At 55.4% G+C, this 20214-nt stretch overlaps 1 protein-coding gene and 1 long non-coding RNA gene across 2 annotated transcripts in view; one reads left to right on the forward strand and one right to left on the reverse strand.

Moving 5' to 3' along the window:
- Positions 1 to 3505: 3505 nt before the first annotated feature.
- LOC118496842 lies at positions 3506 to 9497 on the reverse strand. Its single transcript, XR_004899402.1, has 4 exons — positions 9089 to 9497; positions 7629 to 7744; positions 5622 to 5746; positions 3506 to 4126 (listed from the first exon to the last, which is right to left on the reverse strand). It is a non-coding gene; the product is annotated as an uncharacterized LOC118496842 (long non-coding RNA).
- Positions 9498 to 9550: 53 nt separating this feature from the next.
- Positions 9551 to 20214, forward strand: part of PLCG1 (phospholipase C gamma 1) — a 34280-nt gene continuing 23616 nt past the window's right edge. The window contains 1 exon segment of the mRNA XM_028523926.2: positions 9551 to 9848. Within this exon segment, the coding sequence (XP_028379727.1) occupies positions 9632 to 9848 (217 nt within the window). The 5' untranslated portion in view covers positions 9551 to 9631.

Here is a 20214-nt window from a genome sequence, read left to right on the forward strand (position 1 = left end):
GACTTCAGTGAATTTTTTTTTTTAAGACAGTGAGTGTGCTCACTTCATGATGGGTGATTTACAAGCACACCTTATCACACGGTGCTGAGTGTCCAGCAGTTTTTGACCAAAAACAGCCTGACCCCCATGCCCTACTCTCCCTATTCACTCACCCCAAGCGATTTTTCTTCCCCTGGATGAAAAAAAAAGTACGGGAAACCAACGTGTAAGAGGTGAAACAAAAAATGGCAGACGCACTAAAAGGCATCAAGTTCGAGTTCAAAAAGTATTCCAAGCAGTGGGAAAAATGTCTTGATAAATGTATTGCATCGAATGGTGAGTGCTTTGAAGATGAGTGGAGTGCAAACATGTAAAAATAAATGTACAACTTTATAAGTCAATTCTGGGGGATTTTTTTGAGTCCCACCTTGGGAGGCAGATTTCAGGAGCTTTCCACGTGTGCTGGCCAGAAGCAGCAGGGAGCTTGTCTGGGTTGCTTGTGTGGCTGTGCTTAACAGGATGGCAGGAATTGAGGGCACTAGGCTGGTCGGGACCCTGGATCTCAGCACCCCTCTCCCGGGTAGAATGCCGATCCACCCGGCATCAACTGGTTGGTTGAAAGAGAAGTGATCTGTGACCACTTCCAGCTGCTTTGGTACCCAGGCTGGTCAGGGACTCAACAAAAATTGTTCCTTTCCTCATCCTAGGTTACAGCTAAATGTTGGCATTCAGGGTGAGGAGTGAGATTGCACGGTCAAGAGGAGCAGGAAGGCTCAAGTGGCCAGAACTGATCACTTAGCTGTAGGCCCTCTAGCTTGCTAGCATGTGTGTATACGTTCTGGAGTAGAGCCATCTCCTGGATGGTCTCTGAGCTCCCTGCAGCTGGGAGCTGGGCAAGGACTGGGGCCACAGCAGACAATCCTGGGGGAGGACCTTTTCGGCAACCTGCATTTCATTGGCCAGTGAGGGAGGTGGCATCCACCCCAGGGAATAAAAGGATGTTATGTAGCCATCATGGCTCTGGAGCAAGAAACTGCAGCCACGGTATTTCTGAATTGCCTTCCATGGTGGTGTGGCTAGACCACTGTGAGGAACAGCACTCGGCGGTCCAGCTGCCACCCAACTGACAAAGCCTTATGGCTGCCAGGGGGGTGATGATGAGTGGACCTCCGGTTTGAGATTTGAGCAGGACCTGGGACAACTAGGGCACAGACTTGGTCCACAACTGGCAATCAAGGACAGGAGGCTTGCGGGCAGAAGACTGTTATTAATGAGCAAGAGCTTGTGCCTACCTTTTCCAGCAAGGACTTCGCTGCAAGTCTTCTGAGGGCAGGTGTAGGCAGCTAGATGTGGGTCAAGAACCACTGCAAAGGGTGTATGCTGGATGGCAGCGGCAGCCCTTGGAGAGAGAGCCAGAGAGTGGAAAGCTGGCCTGGCCACTGAGTGTGAGGGAAGGGGCTGGACAGGGAGGTGAGGGCCCTGAAGGATGCTTGAGCACGGAGTCAGGAGACCACGCCCTAGCCACTCACGCACTGGTTCGGCCCCTCCTCCCACCTGTGGCCAGGAGAGGCCGGATGTGCGGGGTCTGACAACTCCTTCTTGTCAGGCCTTTCTGTGATGCTGAGTCCCGCTGGGAGCAAAGGGATACGGCCTCCACGTGCCGCCCACACCAGGCAGCTTGGTGCTCCCGTGGCCCCCCTCTCCTCCTCACCCCTCACAGCTAGACAGCAGGTCTTGTCCATTCTCCCTGCCAAATCTACCTGAGGCCTCTTACGCATTTAAAACATGAAAAAAGAAACCACAACTCCCAGCCCTTTCCAGCCACCACCTCCTCCCTCTTCGTTGCACAAACAAGCCCCTGGAATGAGTCACAGGCACAACCCTGTCACTCCCCCACCCACGGCAGCTAGCTTCTGCCCCACGCTGCCCCCAGTTCTCCCCTCTCCAACCTGACTGGTGAATCCACCAGTAACTGAGGGACCAAACCAGTACGTGGGCTCTGCATCCTACTTAGGCTCTTTGTGGCACCGGACAGTTGACCCCTTTTTTTTTGTTAACAGTTCTACTGAAGTGTATTTTACAGACCATAAAATCTACCTATTGAAATAGGTACGGTGGTATTTAGTTAACCACTGAGTGGTGTAGCCCTCTCCATAAATCAGTCTCGAACACCACCCGCCCAGTAAGATCCCTCATGCCCCTCCTCCCCCCTCCACCTTCACAAATCGACTTCCTCCAGAAATTCCCTTCACGGGACTTTGACCATACACAGTCATACAATACGTGACCACTCCCTTCTTAAAGCACTTCTCTCTGGCTTCCGCAGCGCCGCCGTCTGCTTCTCCTCCCCCTTTCTCAGGCCCTTGTTCCCCTTCACGCCTGAACGTGATGACTCCCGTACCTCCGTCTCCAGCCCGGAACCCTGCGCTGAGCTCCAGGCACATCTCTGCAGGGGTGTCCACGGGCCGCTCAACCTCATCTCTCTGGCAGCGAGCTCGACCGGCTGGGCTCCACGTCTCAGCCCCTCGGCCGGAACTGAGGGTGGCCATCACCTTCACGCCTCTCTCTCCCTTCCACGGCCAGTGAGCCAGTGACTCTGGAATCACCTCCTAATCCCCATATACACCAAGTACAAGTAGTTCCCCACAGAAAACTTAAAAGTATTTTTTTTTCTTCTGAGAAAACAGTGTACTTATATTTTGGTTCTTACAAAATCCCTCACATAATGGGAAGCTTTCTAAACTTGTTTTGAACCGAAAAACACTTTTTGGAGAAAAACCATTACCCTGAAATGACCTCAGTCAAGCCAGTTTTGGATGCTTATAAGTAGTCCCCTGATGAAATCAATAAACAAGGAGGCGAAGAAAGAAACTGACCACAGGCTCCGTAATTCTTTCTCACAATCCTAAGTATTACATGTAAACAAGCCTCTCAATGATCACTTTAAATAGCAATATAGTGTTGGGTTTTTTAGGTCTGGTAATGGTTACTGTTGTTCTTATATATATTTTTAAGACTCTTAGAAAAACACTGAAGTATTTATAGATAACATCATAGAGTTGAGATTTGTGTCAAAACATTATGGAAGGGGGAGAAAACTGTACTTGAACAATGATTAAAAAAAAAAAAAAAAAAAAAAAAAAAAAAAACATTATGGAAGGGTCTGTGGGTAGCCTGACCACCGAATACTGAAATACAGCTACAGGACAATGGAAAAGAAACATGTTTTAATGTTACACAAAGAGGTGTTCATGCTTAGGTTAATGTTTCCAGTAATAGCATCACACAGTGATTCAAAAGGTATTCTCTCTGCGGCCACGTGGATGACTCTTGACAACATGCCCAACTTAGACGCAATGGTGCAAACGCTAATGATTCCACTTACATGAAATTCTAGAGCAGGCAAAGCTAGTCTGTAGTAACAGACAGTGGATTGTGACTGCCAGGTGGGGGCGGGGAGACTGGCTGCCAAGGGCACCAGGAAACTCTTGGGGCCGATGGAAATGTTCTACGTCTTGATGGGGTGGTTTACATTTGTCAAAGCTCACCAAACTTTACCCTTAACGTGGGTGCCTTCTATTACATGTAAGTTATCCCTCAATAAAGTTGGTTTTTCAGAAGTGTGCTCTCTCAGACAACTTAGAGGGCAGTGAGTGTGCTTTCAGGAATTGTATTAGATGACTCAAAAAGCGACTCCAGTGATTTCTACAAAGAAAGAAAGATTTATGTAAAGAGTTTGAATGTTACTGCAAAGGTAAGAGTGGGAAAAGTCAATATTCATAAATTAATGTATTGTTTTAAATAATAGGTGATTTCGAATACGTACGTGTAACTAAATTGTTATATGTGGACACTTGAATCATGCATCTCTAAAAATGTTTATATTTTAGTTGAAAAAAAGCCACAGAACACCTGGATTGCCACTACAGACCAAATGGTCACCTTGTTTCTGGACCTGCCGCATCTTCACGCACACAGGACACCGTTTCTCACTTTGCTCCGTCCCCATAGCCACCAAAGGTCTAAGTGAGGTCTGTGTCCCTTCTCAGGGATCCAGGGGGCCTGATCACACTGATCGGTCCTCTGTGGGCATTTCTGTATCCGCTACTGGAGTGGGAACTTGGTCTGATTCCTGTCTGCTGTGTTACTGCAACGGAGGGGGCATATTCGTTGGGCTAAAGGGAGAGAGCGTGAAAAAACAGATCCGCCCCAACCTACCCTAGAGGCTGACAAGGGCTCAACCTTCCTTCCCTTCAGTGAAGCCATGACATACCCCTGCCACCTTCCCACAGAAGGTGCGCCTGGAGCCCAGCTCTCCCACATCTCTGGGCCCAGTGTGCAGACCCCTCGGCAAAGAGAAAGCAGAGTCCGCAGAGAGAGCACAGTCCCTGGGGGTGGCTGGGCCAGGCCTCCTTCTGCCCTGACTGACAGGGAGCGTGAGGCTCTGCAGGGGCTGAGAGTACATCCCCGGCGAGGAGGAAAGTGGGAGGACATCACCGAAGTGTGAAGTCCAGCAACTAAGTGGGAGGCATGGACAGACAATGGGGCCAGCGATCAAGGAGCCTAGACCGAAGGTCGCGGGGTGGAGCCCCAGGGGCACTGAGGTGAAGTCTTACCCGGTACCAGCTGTGTGCCGAGGTGCGGGCTGGCTGGCTCAGAAACCCTTGAGAAGGGCTGACTAGATGCCTAACATAAGAAACTACTGAGTCAAAATCAAAGAATAGCTTAAAGAAAAGGGATGACGTTTTGCGTATGGATCAAGTTAGATACTGCCAGTCTATAAATCCGCTTACCTTCAATTGCAGAAGGGGCTTCACTGAGCTATACTTTTATATCACACCTTATATTATATGAACACTCGAGGTTATGACCAGGAACAAATCAACTGTCAGCATTTGCTGTTAATTTGTGGAGAACATTCTCCACTACTTCAATCGAATAAGTGTCCATATGAGAAACTTCTTTTATAATCTGTCCCCAGGAAAATTCTTCTCCCCTAAATCATCCGTTACAAGAGTTTTTGCTTTGGCTACCAGGAAGCTCAGCCACATCTGATTCTCAGTCACGGTGGCTATGCTAACCTGTATCAACCATGTTATATTTCTCCTCCTTTGACTGCCAATCCCGTTTCTGTACTACGACGTTTTTGTCCTTTGTTTCAGTACCCTGCACTGCTTTAAAGGACTGGAAAAGAACACAGAATACATTTGTGGCAGGCACAGTGATGTCTGCCACCCAGTTCCCGTTTAAGGAAGTACTCGTTGCCCCAGCTGCTAGGAGAGCTGCCAGCCCCCTAAGGCCACCGCGGTGGCAGAGAGCCCTGTGGCTGGGGCTGTGCCCTCCCCGGGGCCAGCCACGTTCTATGGCTGACTGAGGTGGGGCTGGCCAGGGGCTGGCCAGGGGCTGGCCCACCTCTCGGCCTGACTTCTCCCCCTCTCCCCCGTGCCACCTCCTTGCACAGTGCTGATCCCAGCCAAGGGCACTCCCTCATGAACATTCTGTGCACTAACCTCTGTAGAGTCTGCTTCCCAAGGAACCCAACTTGTGACAACATTTAACCAAGTAGCCGAAAAGGAGAAGACATATCAGGTATGGGTATTGTGGAAAGGGGTGAGGACACACAATAAAATGTTCATACTTACCTATGTAGGAAGGAACATAGCATTGATTCAAGCCAGGCTCTCTGGGTTTGAATCCCATCCCTGCCACCTCTTAGCTGTGTGTCCGTGAACATGTCCCTTAATCTCTCTGTGCCTCAGTTTTTCGTCTGTAGAATAGGTATCATAAGACTACTTACCTCAGTGCTGTAATGAGGAATAAAGGAGCCGATGTGGGTAAAGCAGTTATATATTAGGCCTACTATATGCTAAGTGCTATTCCAAGGGTTTGTAAATGAACAGCTGTGAAGACAGGCCCACAGGGCCAGAGGGTCACATGGGCTGAGACTCCTCCCCAGACTTCAGGCACAGGTATCGGTGTGGGCCAGGGCATGTTGAAGCATGAGTACTGGCAGAAATAGGCCCAAGCAGGACTAGCCTGGGTGATGCCACAGGCATGTACCTTGTGTGGGTGCCGGGCTGCTCCCTCCCATCCAGTGCAGCTGCACGCATTGCCAGCGACACCCACGTACCCATATATATGCTGAGCTGGGGGAAGCCCATCCCAGCCACACCCTTTGCGTGTCCTGATTTTCCTGAACCTCCTTTGGTGGAGGGAGGCTCCCGAGGCCTGGGAGGCTGGCTCAGAAGTCCCAGGAGGATATGGGGCCCTGTTTCCTGATGAAGCACCTGGCAGCACACTGAAAATATGAGCTCCTGTTGGCAGGCATTTCTGAAGCCCCTAGGGGCCCGGTCTCAGAGGCAAAAACACAAGCAAAAGCAAGGAGGCATGGGCTGCATATTAGAGAGCTTCAGAAAATGGGATAAATGACTTTAAAAGTGCATCACAGTCCACAGGCTGCCCAAGTCGACATAAGAAGCTCAAGGAGGGGTGCAGCACATAGGAGGGGCCCTCCTAGAAAAATGGACAAGATCAGATAGGCGGGTAGGGTCCCCATTCAGCCTCCAGCTATCTTCCTTACTTCATCACCCCAAATGCTCCACCACACTTAGTAAACTCTAGCCTTCTTTCTATTCCAAATTTCCTAAGCTCCTTCTGGCCTCAGGGCCTTTGTACATGCTGTCACCTCTGCCTGGAAAGTACTTTCCTCCAACCCACCCCTAATAACCCACCTAGCCATCTACTCACACCCTCCAGGCCTCCGCAGAGTCCTAGAGAGGTACTTCTTGTCTGCTAGAGCTGACTAGGGCTCCCTAATGTTTGTCTCATAGCCCTCTGTTCTTTTCCCCTGTAGCTCTCATCACATTTCGTCTTACATACTAGTGTTGATCTGTTTAATGCCTATGAATTCCTGGAGGGCACATGCTGGGTTTCTCATTTTTCCCGGCTCATGCCTCCTGGCTGCAGACAGGGGCAGCACCATCTTAAACTCAAACCAGCCCGAGCCACACTTTATGAACACTCCTGTTCTGTGAGTTCCATGTGCCCCAGGCCAGCCATACCCCAGGCCCCCCTCACCCGTACCAATTACCCAGCTACCCTCCATTCCCACTGACCTACTTAAGCCGGTGGCTGCTGCAGCCAGACAGGTTTGGGTTCAAATCCCCACTTGTTAGTCACGTGGCCTTCAGACAAGTTACAGAACTTCCCTGAATCTCAGTTTCCTCATCAGTAAGTTGGGGACAGTAACCCCTGACGAGAGGGTAATTATGAGGATTAGGTGTGCGATGCATAAGCACTGTAGCGCTGGGCCAGGCATCAGGTCAGCTGTGGTTCTCTCCTTCCCACTTTAAAGGCCTGTCACTAGATGGCAGTCCATCTCAGCCACTTCGCCTCCCCTCAGGTGGCTGAAGCCTCCTTAGCACCGGGGACTGGACCTCAGTTTCTTAGGGGCTGCATTTGAGGGAATCAAAACACACCAACACACACACACAAGTCGCCACTACAGCAAGACAGAGTCAGAGGCAGCTCCAGACACTACTCAGCACCCTGCTGAGTAGGTTGCTGAGCACGCTGTTATACGCTCACGAATCCCAGGAAACCTGGATGTTTCCCCTGACATCTGCTGGGTGCTCCGCTGGGCCCCTCACCTCTGAAATGTGGTAAGCTGTCCTGACTGGTTCAACATCTGTCTGACCGGCTCCACTGGGACCACAGGTGTCTTCAGTTTGGGCGGTTCTCTGTGATGGGCGCCTCTAGAGAAGGACTTCAGGAAAACAAAGAGTGTGAATTATTCAAATACAGGCATATCTCAGAGATACTGCAGGTTCGGGTCCAGACCACCATAATGAAGCTGGTATCGTGATAAAGCAAGTTGTAATCTTTTTGCTGGTGGAGAGTGTCACCTTCAGTTTGTAAAAAACACAACACTTGTGAAACAATAAAACCGAGCACACTAAAACGAGGTCCACCTGTAACCACAAAAAGGCCTTGGGACTGGAGAACAGAGTGAAGGGGAGGTGGGGAGAGATGACGTGGGAGAGAAAGGGGCCAGGCCGGACCGCACCTGCAGCGGGGCCAAGCAGGGAGTGCGGATTTTACCTGCAATGCGAAGTCAGGGAGGGTTTGAGGTTGGAGGAAAGGAATCATGATTTAATTTCCTTTTAAAGATGAAAGAAAGCAAGAACAAGGAGGGTAAAGTCTGGATGCGAAAAGATGGGCCTTGGGCTTGTGGGTGGGTGGAGATATTTAAGGGCAGAATGACCTGAACTTGGTGAATTGCTGTGGGGTTGATGCAGAGAGAGGAATCAAAGATAACTCCAGGCGCTTTGGCCCAAGCGCCGTAGCATTTAAGTGCCGTGTTCTAAGAAAGTGAAGACTGTGGGAGGAGCAGCTTGAGCAGGGAGTGAGATGCCTGCGTCAAGTGGGGACGCGGAGCAGGCAGTGGGATGCAGGGGAGATGCAGACTTGGTGCTGTGGATGCCTGGGGTGGGGCGGGTGTGAAGCCAAGGGAAAAGTCGGGTTGCCTCGGGAACTGGCCTAGGACCCAGCCCAGAGCAAGAGAAGCTTCTGAGGTCGAAAGGAAGCCGTCAAAGGAGGAGGAAAACCAGGGGAGTCAGGCCAGGAAAACCAAAGCTTAGAAGAGCATTTACAGGAGGGACTCCGGGAAGTAGGACCTCACCATGTCCTATCGCGTGGACACGGAGGGTGAGGTGGGGCGAGCAGTGACATATGCGAAGGCCTGGGACGAGGGCCACCGGATACCACGGGTCTAAAGGCCCTGTAGGGGATGCTCAGGCCTGGGGGTGTTTGTCCAAATGACGGGACCCATAGAGGGAACACTGGCCACAGGGACAGAACAAACGCGGGTCTGCGGCCTGCGGGCCAGCCCTGCGCGGCCAGAGCGAGGGGGCGAGACAAGCCTGCTGTCCATCAGAACCCAGCGGCCAATCCGAAGGCAACCCCGCCCCCGCCCCTCCCCGGAGAGGGCGCGCAGAGGACCCGCCGCTGCCGCCGGGGTGAGGCGGCCCGGCCTGGCTCCCTCCGCCGGGCAGCCCGCCCAGGTAACTGGGTTTGGCCGGCGGGCCTCGGGGGCGCTCAGCGCCCTCACCTCTCTTTCCAGTTGCTGCGCTGGTGGCGTTTGGGGAGTAGGGGTGAGGAAACGGCTGCGGCTGGGCCTGTACGGGACAGTGGGCTGGGCGTCAGCCTGTGCGACTGACTGCCGGGCGGGCGCGCGGCTCCGCGCGTGACGAGATCGGCCGTGGCCACCTAGCTGTGCCCCGGGCCGCGTGAGGAAGCTTTGCGGGATGGAGGAACAGGGCTTGACCGCAGGAGGCGCGTGTCTTCCCGCCGCCATTGCGCCCCAGCCCCGGGCCTGGCCGGGGGGTCGCGGGGCGCAGGCGCGGCGGGCGGCGGGCGGGGGTCCTCCCCACGGGCGCGCGAGCGTCTTTGTTCCCGGCGCGCGGGCCGGGGAGGGGCCTGCTGAGCCGACCCGCCCCCTGCTCAAGCCCCGCCCCGTCTCCGCCCGCAGGAGCTGCCGCCGCGGCCCACTCGCCGGCCGCCTTAGCCGCCGCCGCCGCCTACTCCCGCCGGCGGATCCTGCGCCGCCGTCGCCGCCTCTGCCGCTGCCTCTGCCGCCCCCAGGGCCGAAGCCATGGCGGGTGTCTCGTCCCCTTGCGCCAATGGCTGCGGGCCTGGCGCGCCCTCAGACGCCGAGGTGCTGAACCTCTGCCGCAGCCTTGAGGTGGGCACCGTCATGACTTTGTTCTACTCCAAGAAGTCGCAGCGGCCGGAGCGGAAGACCTTCCAGGTCAAGCTGGAGACTCGGCAGATCACGTGGAGCCGCGGCGCCGACAAGATCGAGGGGGCCAGTAAGTGTGCCCCCTGCCCGGGGCCCGCTGTGCGCGCGCAGGGTGGATAGGGACCCGCGCCCGGCTCCCCCGCGCCCGGGCCCGCTGACGGAGTGACTTGGGCAAACTTTACTGCCCTTCCCTCCGGGCTCCGCCCCCGCCTCGGCCCTGGTGGTCACCCCTGGCGGGGGGCATCCGGGTCCTCAGTCACCTGACAGGACACCCCCTCCCCCAGCTAGGGGGAATGTTCTGGCGCTTTGCCCAGAGGCCTAAAAATCCTAGCGGGTTGGAGACCCGCGGAGCAGGCATCGGGTCCCCCAACACTCCGAGAATGGTGTTCGTGGAGGTGAGGGGAGCCTAGGCAGCGCCCCCATCCAGCCTCTGAACTTGGCTGGGGTCGGGCAAGACGGTCGCCACCCACCACCCTTTCTCCAAAAAGAGCAGTCTTGGTGAAACTCTTTGGGCCCCCAGGCTGGGCTCTTATTTGCAAAAGAACCTTTGGGTTCTCTGAGCAGAACTTGGGCAGATGTTGGGCTAGGGCTGCTTTTGGAGCAGAGCTGAGCCTACTCATCTCCCTCTTGGTAGACGGCGGAAGGGGTCTTGTTTGATTTGGAAAAAAGCCTGAGAGAAGGCAGTGGCTGCTTTTTCTCACTGCTGCTTTTGTCCTGAAACTGAATTTTGGAGGCGTGGGTGGGCTGACACTCGAAGTCAGGGAAGGGACTCTTGGTAGAAAGCCAGGCACCCCCTGCCCTCAGGAGCATGTTCAAAACGCTTGGCCCCAGTGCCTTGGAGTCAGGTACTCTTTTCAAGAAGGGACAGCCAGTTTGGGGTCTGGCCCTTTGTGTTCTGCATCCTGTGGCTGCAAGAGAGCCAGGAGCAGCTACTCTTGATTTCCTGCCTCCTTGCCCTCCCAGGCCTGTGCGTGGCTGCTTTTACACAGGTCTCAGATGGGAGGAGGGAGGAGGGGGATTTTGAAAAACCCCAGATCTATCACAATGTCATTCCACTTAGCATGTGCCTGTGCTGTGGCCGGATGGGAGCCCAGCTCTCCTTCCCCCGCCTTCGAGTGTAAGAGATGATGTGTGCGCAACCCGTGCCGTGTGGTGCCTCCTGCAAAGACCCCCAGAGACTAATGTTAGAGAGAGCCAGACTCCCGACTAGGTTTCGGGGGACTCCCAGGGGAAGGTCCTACAGACTTTTCCGGCATGGTGTGCATGGGCGAGGAGACTGGAGGAAGGAAGATGTTGTGGTGAGGCAGCCATCCTCAACTACAAACTCCAGATCTGACACAGCTGCCGAACTTAGAAATGGCAGCTGCCTTCCTCTGTGCCCCCGTGGGCCCTGTCAGCCACTGGGAGGAAATATTGATTCAAGAGACAGGATTCTAAAGTGGAGGAAGGGCAGACATTGCAGAGAGCTGATCTAGTCCTGGGAGCATCCCCCAAGTGTCCCCTTGATTGCTTCTTGCTGCTCCCTGTGAATTTGTGGCACAGGCTGGAGGTTCCCAGATAGAGATCTCCTGGGTAACAGGCTCATTTCAAACCATTCATGTGACCAGCAGGGGCAATAAGGACAGCACAGTGGTTGAAGGCGAGACTGGGCTTGAACCCCACCCCCCACCCCCTTGGCCCGTGTATTAGCTGTGTGTCCCCCAGTGGGTTACTAGCCTTAGTTTTCCTCAGCTGTAAAATGGGAGTAATGATATGTCTACTATATGCCGTGTGGTGGTTTTGGAGATTAAATGAGGAAATTGATGTAAAACGTCTAGCACAGTGTCTGGCACATGCATGTTTAATAAATGTGAGCTGTTATCAATAGTAAGAATAGACTATGACTGTGAATGGTGTGGAGGCAGAGTGTGGCTGGAGGAGAGAGGGAGGGTGCAGGAAGGGAGGAAGATGGGGACCGAGTTCATGTTTCACTTAGATTATGACCCGGAAAAGGGGAGGAAGTGTTGTTTTTGTTTTTGTTTTTTGTCCTAACCCATCTATTCACTCACCTACTTACTATGTAGAATGGTGTGTAAAGTATTTGGAGATTTACACAACTGATGCCCAACTTGTTTGTACGTTGGGGTCTGAACAGAAGGAAGGGATGTGGAAAGGGATGAATCTAGTCCATGATCTCAGGTCTTTGGAGGGTGGAGGCAGGAATGCAGAGGGCCTGCTAACCCCCGCCCCCAAGGGTGGTCAGCCAGAGGGGTACGTATTCGATGACCTCATTAGTTAGCTGGGATTTGAGAGGCCTGGAGCATACGTAAAGGGTGTCGAAGGGGCCCTGGCCCTGTGATTTTGGAGGCCCCGGTTGAAGGAGTCTGGGCAAAAAAGCTAGTGAGACACTTGTGTGGAGTTCAGGTCTTGTAAATGGAGCCCCCGCTGAAGCTGGCCCACTTCTGCCCATTCATGGGTGCACCTTGTTGGTGGGTCCTGATCCCTGCAGCCCTGCTCCACAGACTGAGGAAGGTTGGGCTGCCAGCTGGGGTTCCCTGCCACCTGGCCTCTTGCCCAGGTGCCTCAGGTGCTGGGCCTTCCCTGCTGGCCTTGCCAGGGTACGTGTGGTGCCTATAGCGTGGCCAAAGAGAGAGACATCATTGCCCTCGGGGTGTCCTTGGCCCCGAAGGAGAGATGGTGTGGGTCAGGGAAAGCGCACGCCAGTCCTGTGTAAGACCTCGCTCTGGCCCCGCTGTGCCCTCTCACTTCACCACTGGTGGAGTGGGGCTGGCATCTGCTGGTCTCTAGGATGATAGTTTGGCTCAAAAGAGGGGTGGAGAAGTGCTTTGGTGCCCAGTGTCATGGTGGTATGACAGGAACCAGGGTGATGTTTAGCTTTTTTTTTTTTTTTTTTTTTGCAGATACTGACATAAGTGAAAATAAAGCAATTACAGACTTCCTGCTGAGTGCTACAGAGACTTTTCATTATGCTTTCTTGGCTAATCCTTACAAAGGCCCAAGGGGGTGGACTGGAGTACCGTTCCATTTACAGATAAGGAAATGGAAATACGGGAGTGAATTATGCCAGGATGACAGTGCTGGCTGGGACAGCCTCAGCCAGGCCCAGCTCTCCAGGCAGCCGCTGGCCGGCCCATCCCCAGAGGACCCAGCCCTGGGGCTGTGCCGCAGGTGGGCCTCGGGCCATGTCCCGGTGGTCTGTGTGCTCCCCCGAGGAGAGACCTTTGTGCCCAGGTCTTACATCAGACGGCCTCAGCCTCTCTGACGCTGCCCCACACGCTTCCTTCTGGTGTCTTCTGGGGTGAGGTGGTTCAGCCAAGGGACATTGTGGGGAAGGGGCCCAGGTGGAGGCTCCGTGGAGAATTCTGCGTGCCAGCCAAGCATGTTTGTGGGGATTTTGGAGCCCTAGGCTTTTGTCTTTGATTCTTCTGCAGATAATCTTCTAGATGCTGGGCTCCCTTGTCTGGTGGATGAACACAGGTCCTCGTCCCAGGGAAACTAAAATGGGCAATGACAGACCAGGGTGGGGGTAGCAGAAGAAAGCAAAGAGCCTGGGCCAGGCAGTCAGGCTCGGAGAGGAGATGGTGTTGGTACAGCTGGCCGGGGCTTGACCCCTGTCAGACTGGGGAGGAGACGGACCACACGGCTGCTCAGGCCGGTGTCACCAGGGGTTTTCTCTGTACTGGCCGGCTGCTCCCTGTGGGAGAGGGGCAAGAGCTCGAGTCCAGATCTCCAGAGCTGGCTGTGCCTGCTTGTGTGTTTCCGGTCTGACTGGAGTTTTTCCAGGGGAAGTCAGGCCTCTTAGTGTTTGCTCAGCGCCCCAGGCCGGCCGTGATGTGTGGGCTTTAGACCAGCCCTGCCAGGTCCCCCTCCATCTGCGGCTCTCTTTCCTGTGAACCTAGGAAAGGGGCCTCCTGCACAGATGGCTGGAGGAGCTGAGCACACACCCAGCACCTCCAGCCCAGCTTCCCCTGTGCATGCTGCACAGGTGCACAAGCTCAAGTCACCAGTTAGAGAGCTTGGCCACTAGCCTGGTTTTGCGTAGTCCCTTGGAATGAGGGGCATTTATTTGTTCAATAAGTATTATTTGAACAGCTCCTGTTAGCCCACTGAGGGTTCAGAAGATGTGTAAGACATGGTCTGTGTCATTGAGGAACTCCCAGATTCTTGGAGGAGACAGACTTGGGAATGTGTAATTATAACCCTGTGTGATGTACTGTGATAAAGGTCTGTAACGAGAGCTCCTCTTAGCAAGCTGGGGGTTGAGCGGGGAGAGCCAGGGGAAGTGACCTGTGAACTGAGCCGTGAGTGACTGGGGAACATGCCCGTGCCCTGGCTGAGGCATGGGAGTCACTGCAGGGGTCAGCAGTGCATTAGGTGTGGTAGAGATGAGGCCACCAGGGCTGGGTGGGGGTAGCGCAGGGAGGACCATGTTGTGCTTATGGGCTGCAGTTGGGCCCGTGGACGGTGGGACTGTGCATACCTGCCTGGGAGAAATTGCAGGGGAGACCAGTGAGCTGTTGCAGTTTGCAGGGGACAGCTGATGAGCAGGACAAGGCTTCGTTGCTGAGGCAGGTAGGGGTGCAGCAGGGGCGGAGGGTGAGGTGTTGGGGCTGGAGGGATGGGACAGAGGGGCATAGTACAGATGACCTTGAACAACATGGGTCTGAACTGCTCGGGTCCACTTCTACGTGGATTTTTAAATATATGTATATATAGTCTTTCCTCTGTATCCCTGGGTCCTGGGTTTCGCATCTACAGATTCAACCAGCTACAGATAAAAACAGTACTTCCAGCCCTGGCTGGTGTAACTCAGTGGATTGAGCACGGGCTGTGAACCAAAGGGTCTCCAGTTCAATTCCCAGTCGGGGCACATGCCTGGGTCGCAGCCTAGGTCCCCAGTGGGGGCCACGTGAGAGGCAACTACACACTGATGTTTCTTTCTCTCTCTTTCTCCCTCCTTTCCCCTCTCTCTAAAAATAAATAATTTTTTTTTAAAAATCATGGTTTAAAAAAACAAAACAGCACTTCTGTGCATGGATTTGCAGGGCTGACTGTGTGCATCGTTCTGTGCCATATAACATGAGGGGCCTGAGCATCCGCGGACTTTGGTATCTGCTGGGGGTTCTGGAATGTTCAACCCCATGGATATTGAGGGGTGACTGGGGAGTCAAAAGTTATACACGGATTTTCACCTTTGTGGGGTGGGCTGGGGGTCCAGGGGTCAACTGTAGTTGGGCATTTGGGCTCTGAACTCAAACTGCCTAGGATAAAAATCCTGTCTGCCACTTGCTCTGTGACCTTGAGCATGGGACCTTGCCTCTCTGGACTCCTCGCCTATGAAAGGGGGATACCAAACTACATTTATCTCATACGGGTTTTGTGAGAAAATGACGAGAATGTGTGTGAAGTGCTTCACATGGAGCGTGGCCCGGTGTTAAGTGTTTGATGTGTGGGAACTCTGACAAGGGGGAAGATGAGGCAGTGGGTTGGTGCCTGGCCGCCAAGCCCTTTGATTCGGAGACAAGGAGGCCCACCCACCTCCTCTCTCCAGGCTCTCAGCAGCCCTCTGTTGTCAGGGTGGTTTCCTGCCGCTGACTTCTGCGGGCGGATCGGGCACTGGCCGGGAGCAGCTGCTCTGGTAACACGGGGAGGTGTCAGATTGGCCTGTGTTTAGGTGCCTAGCCCAGAGCAAAGCTGTCTGAGCACATCGGTGTGAGACCCCGTCTTCCAGGAAGTGCTTTAATGCCTCCACCTCGGCGGGGTAGGGCCCGCCTGTGCCTCTGCTGCCGCTGTCCCTCTCCATTAACTCATCGCATCTCTTGCCATTCTGTGCCCCTTCCTCTGGGACATGGCTTCAGGGAAGCCAGAGATGGGCGATGTCGTAAGGCCTAATGTGAGAGGATAAGAGAGACCGTTTTTGCTTTCTCCACTCCCTCTAGTAGAGCTGGAGAAGCCTGTGGGGACTTGGAGGAGTCTCCTAGGAGCAATGGGTGTGGGATGGGAGTGGGGAACATTCTGGTTCTTGCAGAGTGCTTCTCTGTTCAGGGGGGCACGGCCCCGTGCTGCCCCGGGGCTGGGGCTGGGGAGCTTCTTGAGCAGCATGGATGGTGACGGATGACAAGGCCCGAGACAGAGCAGTGCCCTCCAGCAGTGGTTGGTCATCGGACCACAGTGGCCAGAGGTTTTCGGCTAGAGCCATTTACACTTAGGCTCAGGTCTCAGCTCTCCTATGACCTTGGGCAGACTACGTTAAGCTATCCGAAACTGATGTTTAGCTGTGAAAGTGTTTCCCTCCTGACAGAACTGTGTATGAACAGTAGTCGGACGAGATCGTATATGCAAGTAGGAGGTTTTATGTGAACGTGCTCCTCACAGCACTTGGCACTTAATGAGAATTTGTTTCCTTTCTGTGCTTTTGCTTTAACTGGTGACAGAGCTCCAGTTCCATCACCAGGCTCGGCCACCAGTGCTGCTCCGATAGCCTAAGCTAGACACCCGTTTCCTACTGACTTTCTTTGTTCCCCCCCTGAGTCTGTGCAGAGTCCTGGGGCATGAGGGAAATTGGGGGTTTGAACAGCGCAGGAGAGTTCTGGGTCATTTTCCCAACCGCTGTGTTGTGGGAGCTCCACCGAGGCTCCATGAATCGAGGGAGGGCAGGAGCGGCACCAAGGCCGCGAGGGCAAGGTCGCACAACATTTCCAATTACTGCCACAGTATTCGGTGTATTCTCCCACCCTGGAGGACGCGGCAGCAAGGGGGACTGTTCTGTAGGACCAGAGTTGTTTTGTTTTGTTAATGTGGACAGAACTGATGTCTACTCTGCCCTTTAGCCAGATGGGTGTTACCAGCTCAGACTTCCCTGTGGACAAACTGGACTCCATGCTTCCATCTACACCCTCCGCTGCCCTCATCTCTCTGCCGCGCCCCCATGGAGGTGCTTTCCCACTGCTGCAGGGGGAGAGGAAGCAGCTGATCCGAGGTGGGGGCCAGAAGAGCCTCGCTCTGACTCTCTCTTCCTGGCTGATGGTGACAGCTGTCCCTGAGCCTCTGCCAGGGAAATGGGGACGGGGGCTCCGAGCTCTGGGTGCTCTGAGAAGGGCCTCCCGGGACCCCTGACGACGAGCCCTCATGTGTGCCTTCATCCACGTGTTCCTGTGTCCGCCTCGCACATATGGTGGCTCCAGCGGCTATGCATTAGACATGCCGAACTGGACGGGATTACTCCACCTTCTGACTTGTTCACGGTGGCTGGAGCTCTGTAGCCTGGTGAGCTTTCTGTATCACCCATCACAGCTATTCTTTCCTTAAAAAAAAAAAGGGGGCGGGAGCCCAGCCCTCTTGGGCATCTGTGGCACACTGAACGAGCGACACCCTGCTTGTGCTCCCCCAGCTCTGCACCAGGGCGTTTGTTGACGTGCCGTGGCCATGGAGGTTAAGGCGGACAGAGCCAGAAAGGACAAACATCCAGGTGGAAAACGGTGATCCCAGGGTCTGGGGGTGTAGTACAGGAAGCAGCCCAGGGGCCTCTCTGTCAGTCAGGAGAGGTAAGGGTGTGCTATTGTAGCACATGACCCTGAACCCCAGCGGCTGGCAACAGCCAAGGCTCATTTCTCCCTTTCACTTGCATGTGTGTGTCCATGACAAGCTGTCCCTGGAGAGTGGCCTCAGTAGCTCTGGGTCAGCCCCATGGTGCAGAGCCTGAACACTCTGGGCAAACTAGGCTGAAGAGGGGTTCGGAGAAAGGGGGCCAGGGAGAGGTGACTTTCTGTGACCTGGGCCAGGGTGCGGTGAGGGTAGCTGTGCTGGGGAGGCTGAGGGGGGCGGGCTGCCTGAGTGGGTCAAGAGGCTGCTGTGGCTCAGGTCTTTGAAATAGGGAGCTTGTGTTTAGACCTACAGGCATCACAGCTGTGCCTTTGCCCAAACTCCATCTCCCTGTACTCACCCCCTCACACAGGTGCCCCTAGTCAAGTTGCCCCTGAGCCTAGTTGGCTGTGGCCACAGCTCCCTGGAGCACCTTCGCTGGTGTTCGGGGGCCTCGGAGGGAGCAGGGAGTGCCTTCAGCCCCCCCAGACGAGAGGGGGAGATGGCAGAGAAGGCCTGGTCCTTGAATCCTCTGGGGCTGGGAGGAGGGGCAGTAGAGGAGGCGGAGTTATTCACTTTGGGGGAGGCTGTGGTCCCAGGAGACCTGGATCCGGGAATCTCTGCCTGGATTCCTGGCTCAGGTCTTAATGTTCTCCCTCCCTCCGTGTAAGATTCCTTCCTTTCGAGGTGGTGCCTGGCCAGCCTTGGAGAGGCTGCAGTGGCTGCGTGCCCAGGCACAGGCACTCGCTCTCTCCTCACTCGTCACCTCCTAGGAACTGGGCCCATCCTGGGGGAAGCAGGGAGGGCTCCTTTTTATAGCCCACATGTAGGCTTTGTGTATAGGCTCTGCTGCTTCCTTCCGGGCCTTTCCCGGTGTTGGCGGGTGGCCCTGGCTTCAGCCAGACTCAGGATGCAGAATAAATGGGGTGGGGCTTTATTCTCGCAGAAGACTGGCATCTCCTTTGCTGAGCCCAGGCCTGGCACAGAGAAAGCGGGGGTTAGGAAGCAGTGAAAAAGAGGTGACCCAGTCCTTGATCCTGGGAAGCTTGTGACCTGGAACAGGCAGAAAACCACGACAGCCCAGGGCTGGCAGGAGGCAGCTGTGCCTCAAGAACTGGAGGCTGAGCCCGAGGGTCCAGGCAGAATCCGTCCTCCCTGTGGCAGCCCAGCCTGCCCCCGTGGCCTCCCTCCCCTACTGGCTTGCTCGCCACTGTTGATTAGAGGGTCTTTGTGAAGGCCGTGAGGAGCCTGGGAGCAAGGCGTGGGCACGTGGAAGAGTGGGCGGCCTGACCGAAGCCCAGGGTCTGGCAGCAGACACCCGAGCGGGCTGGTGAGGGGTTGGGCCACGGCGACTTGGGCCACTTGTTTGTGTCAGATCTAATTGTAAGTCAGGGTGGGCCGCTCACTTTGGGGTTGGCTTCCTGTTTTCTCGGACACCTGGGGATAGGGCTGAGCCCAAATGTCCTGAGGGAAGTGGTTGTTTAAGGGATGCCCTCAGGTCACCGTGTCCTTGGCTTGGCCTTGCCCGTGGGGGGAGTCAGGCATTGACCACACTGGAACTCTGGTGGTTTGGGTGTGTGGTGGGGGAATTCTGACCCTGTGGGACTGATTGGCTCCAGCCTCAGGCCCAGAGAGCGTTCACAGAGTGACTGGCCCTAGGAGGGAGGGGAGGAGTGGGCCTCGGGTCCACAAGGCTTCTCAGCCTGCGTGGGGGCCGGAGGTCAGCCAGGAGGTTGGGCAGTGACGAGGGTGGGGCTGGGGAGGTGATGGGTCCCTCTCTGCGGCCCACTTACCCTTGTGGCACCCAGTAGTCCAGCTGTTTGGAGGCAGTCGTCCTACCCCAGTCTCTTCCTCCAGCCACCACAGCCTCTGAACGTGAGATGCCTGTGTCCGCCTGTGGGCTCCCAGCTGGGCCTGGGCCTTTCCTTGGGAGCTCCTAGCAGAACCACCAAGGAGATTAGAAAAGGGAACGTATGTCACTCGGCCCGGGGTTCTCCTCAGGGCCTCTCAAGGAAGGCCGGCAGTGAAGTAAACACAGAGAGCCTCCCTTCCTGGGAGAACAGGGTGCTGGTGCCTGGCCCGGCGCCGGCCCACCCTGGAAGGGATGTGTGCTCGCGGAGGGGAGACCGCAGGCGGGCGCAGGAGAGTAGAGTGAGGCATTCACGTCGGGAAGGGGAGGACGTCTCTAAGAATCAGAGCTGGGCTTCCCGGGAGGGAGGCGGAGAGTGGGTGAGTCCCTGTCCCCGGGGAGTGAGGGCAGAGGCTAGACACACGCTGGGGCCTCGCCTCCCTGGGAAGCAGGAGGAGGGCAAGGAGAGCGGCCTGCCTGCCTTGGGCTGGCGTGGCCCACAGGGAGTGTGGCCGGACGCTGGGCACAGGCTGGGCCAAGCAGCCCTGAAACGGGGGAGGCCATTGGGGTGGCCGAGGAGGCGTCCTGGCGAGCAGGCCTGTGAGGATGACCCCACGACTCAGGACGGCCCCAACCTCCTAGTCAGGACTGACTCTGTGGAGGTCTAAGGGCCGGCACCCCGCCTCCTACAGGAGGGCTCTTAGAGGTGGAAACTTGGAAACCAAGGAGGTGGGGAGCCAGGGGCCGGGAGAAGGGCGGCCTGGCCTCAGCGAGCTCCACTCAGAGAGGCCTCTGCTGTGCCCTGACTTCAGCCCCTGCCTCCGAGACCCCAGTCAGAGAGGCCCCTGATGTTTACTTGGCGTGGGGGGACGGGGGGGCCGTTTCTTTTCTTCTCCTAACTCATCCCATGTCTTGCTAGGTGCAGGGCACTGACACCGGCAGCCGTGGCCCATGCCCTTGGGGAGCTCACACGCCAGTGCTGACCCCTGGTCTTCCAGGGCACGCA

This window comes from Phyllostomus discolor, chromosome 9 (genome assembly GCF_004126475.2).
Source record: "Phyllostomus discolor isolate MPI-MPIP mPhyDis1 chromosome 9, mPhyDis1.pri.v3, whole genome shotgun sequence".
Classification (NCBI taxonomy): Eukaryota; Metazoa; Chordata; class Mammalia; order Chiroptera; family Phyllostomidae; genus Phyllostomus; species Phyllostomus discolor.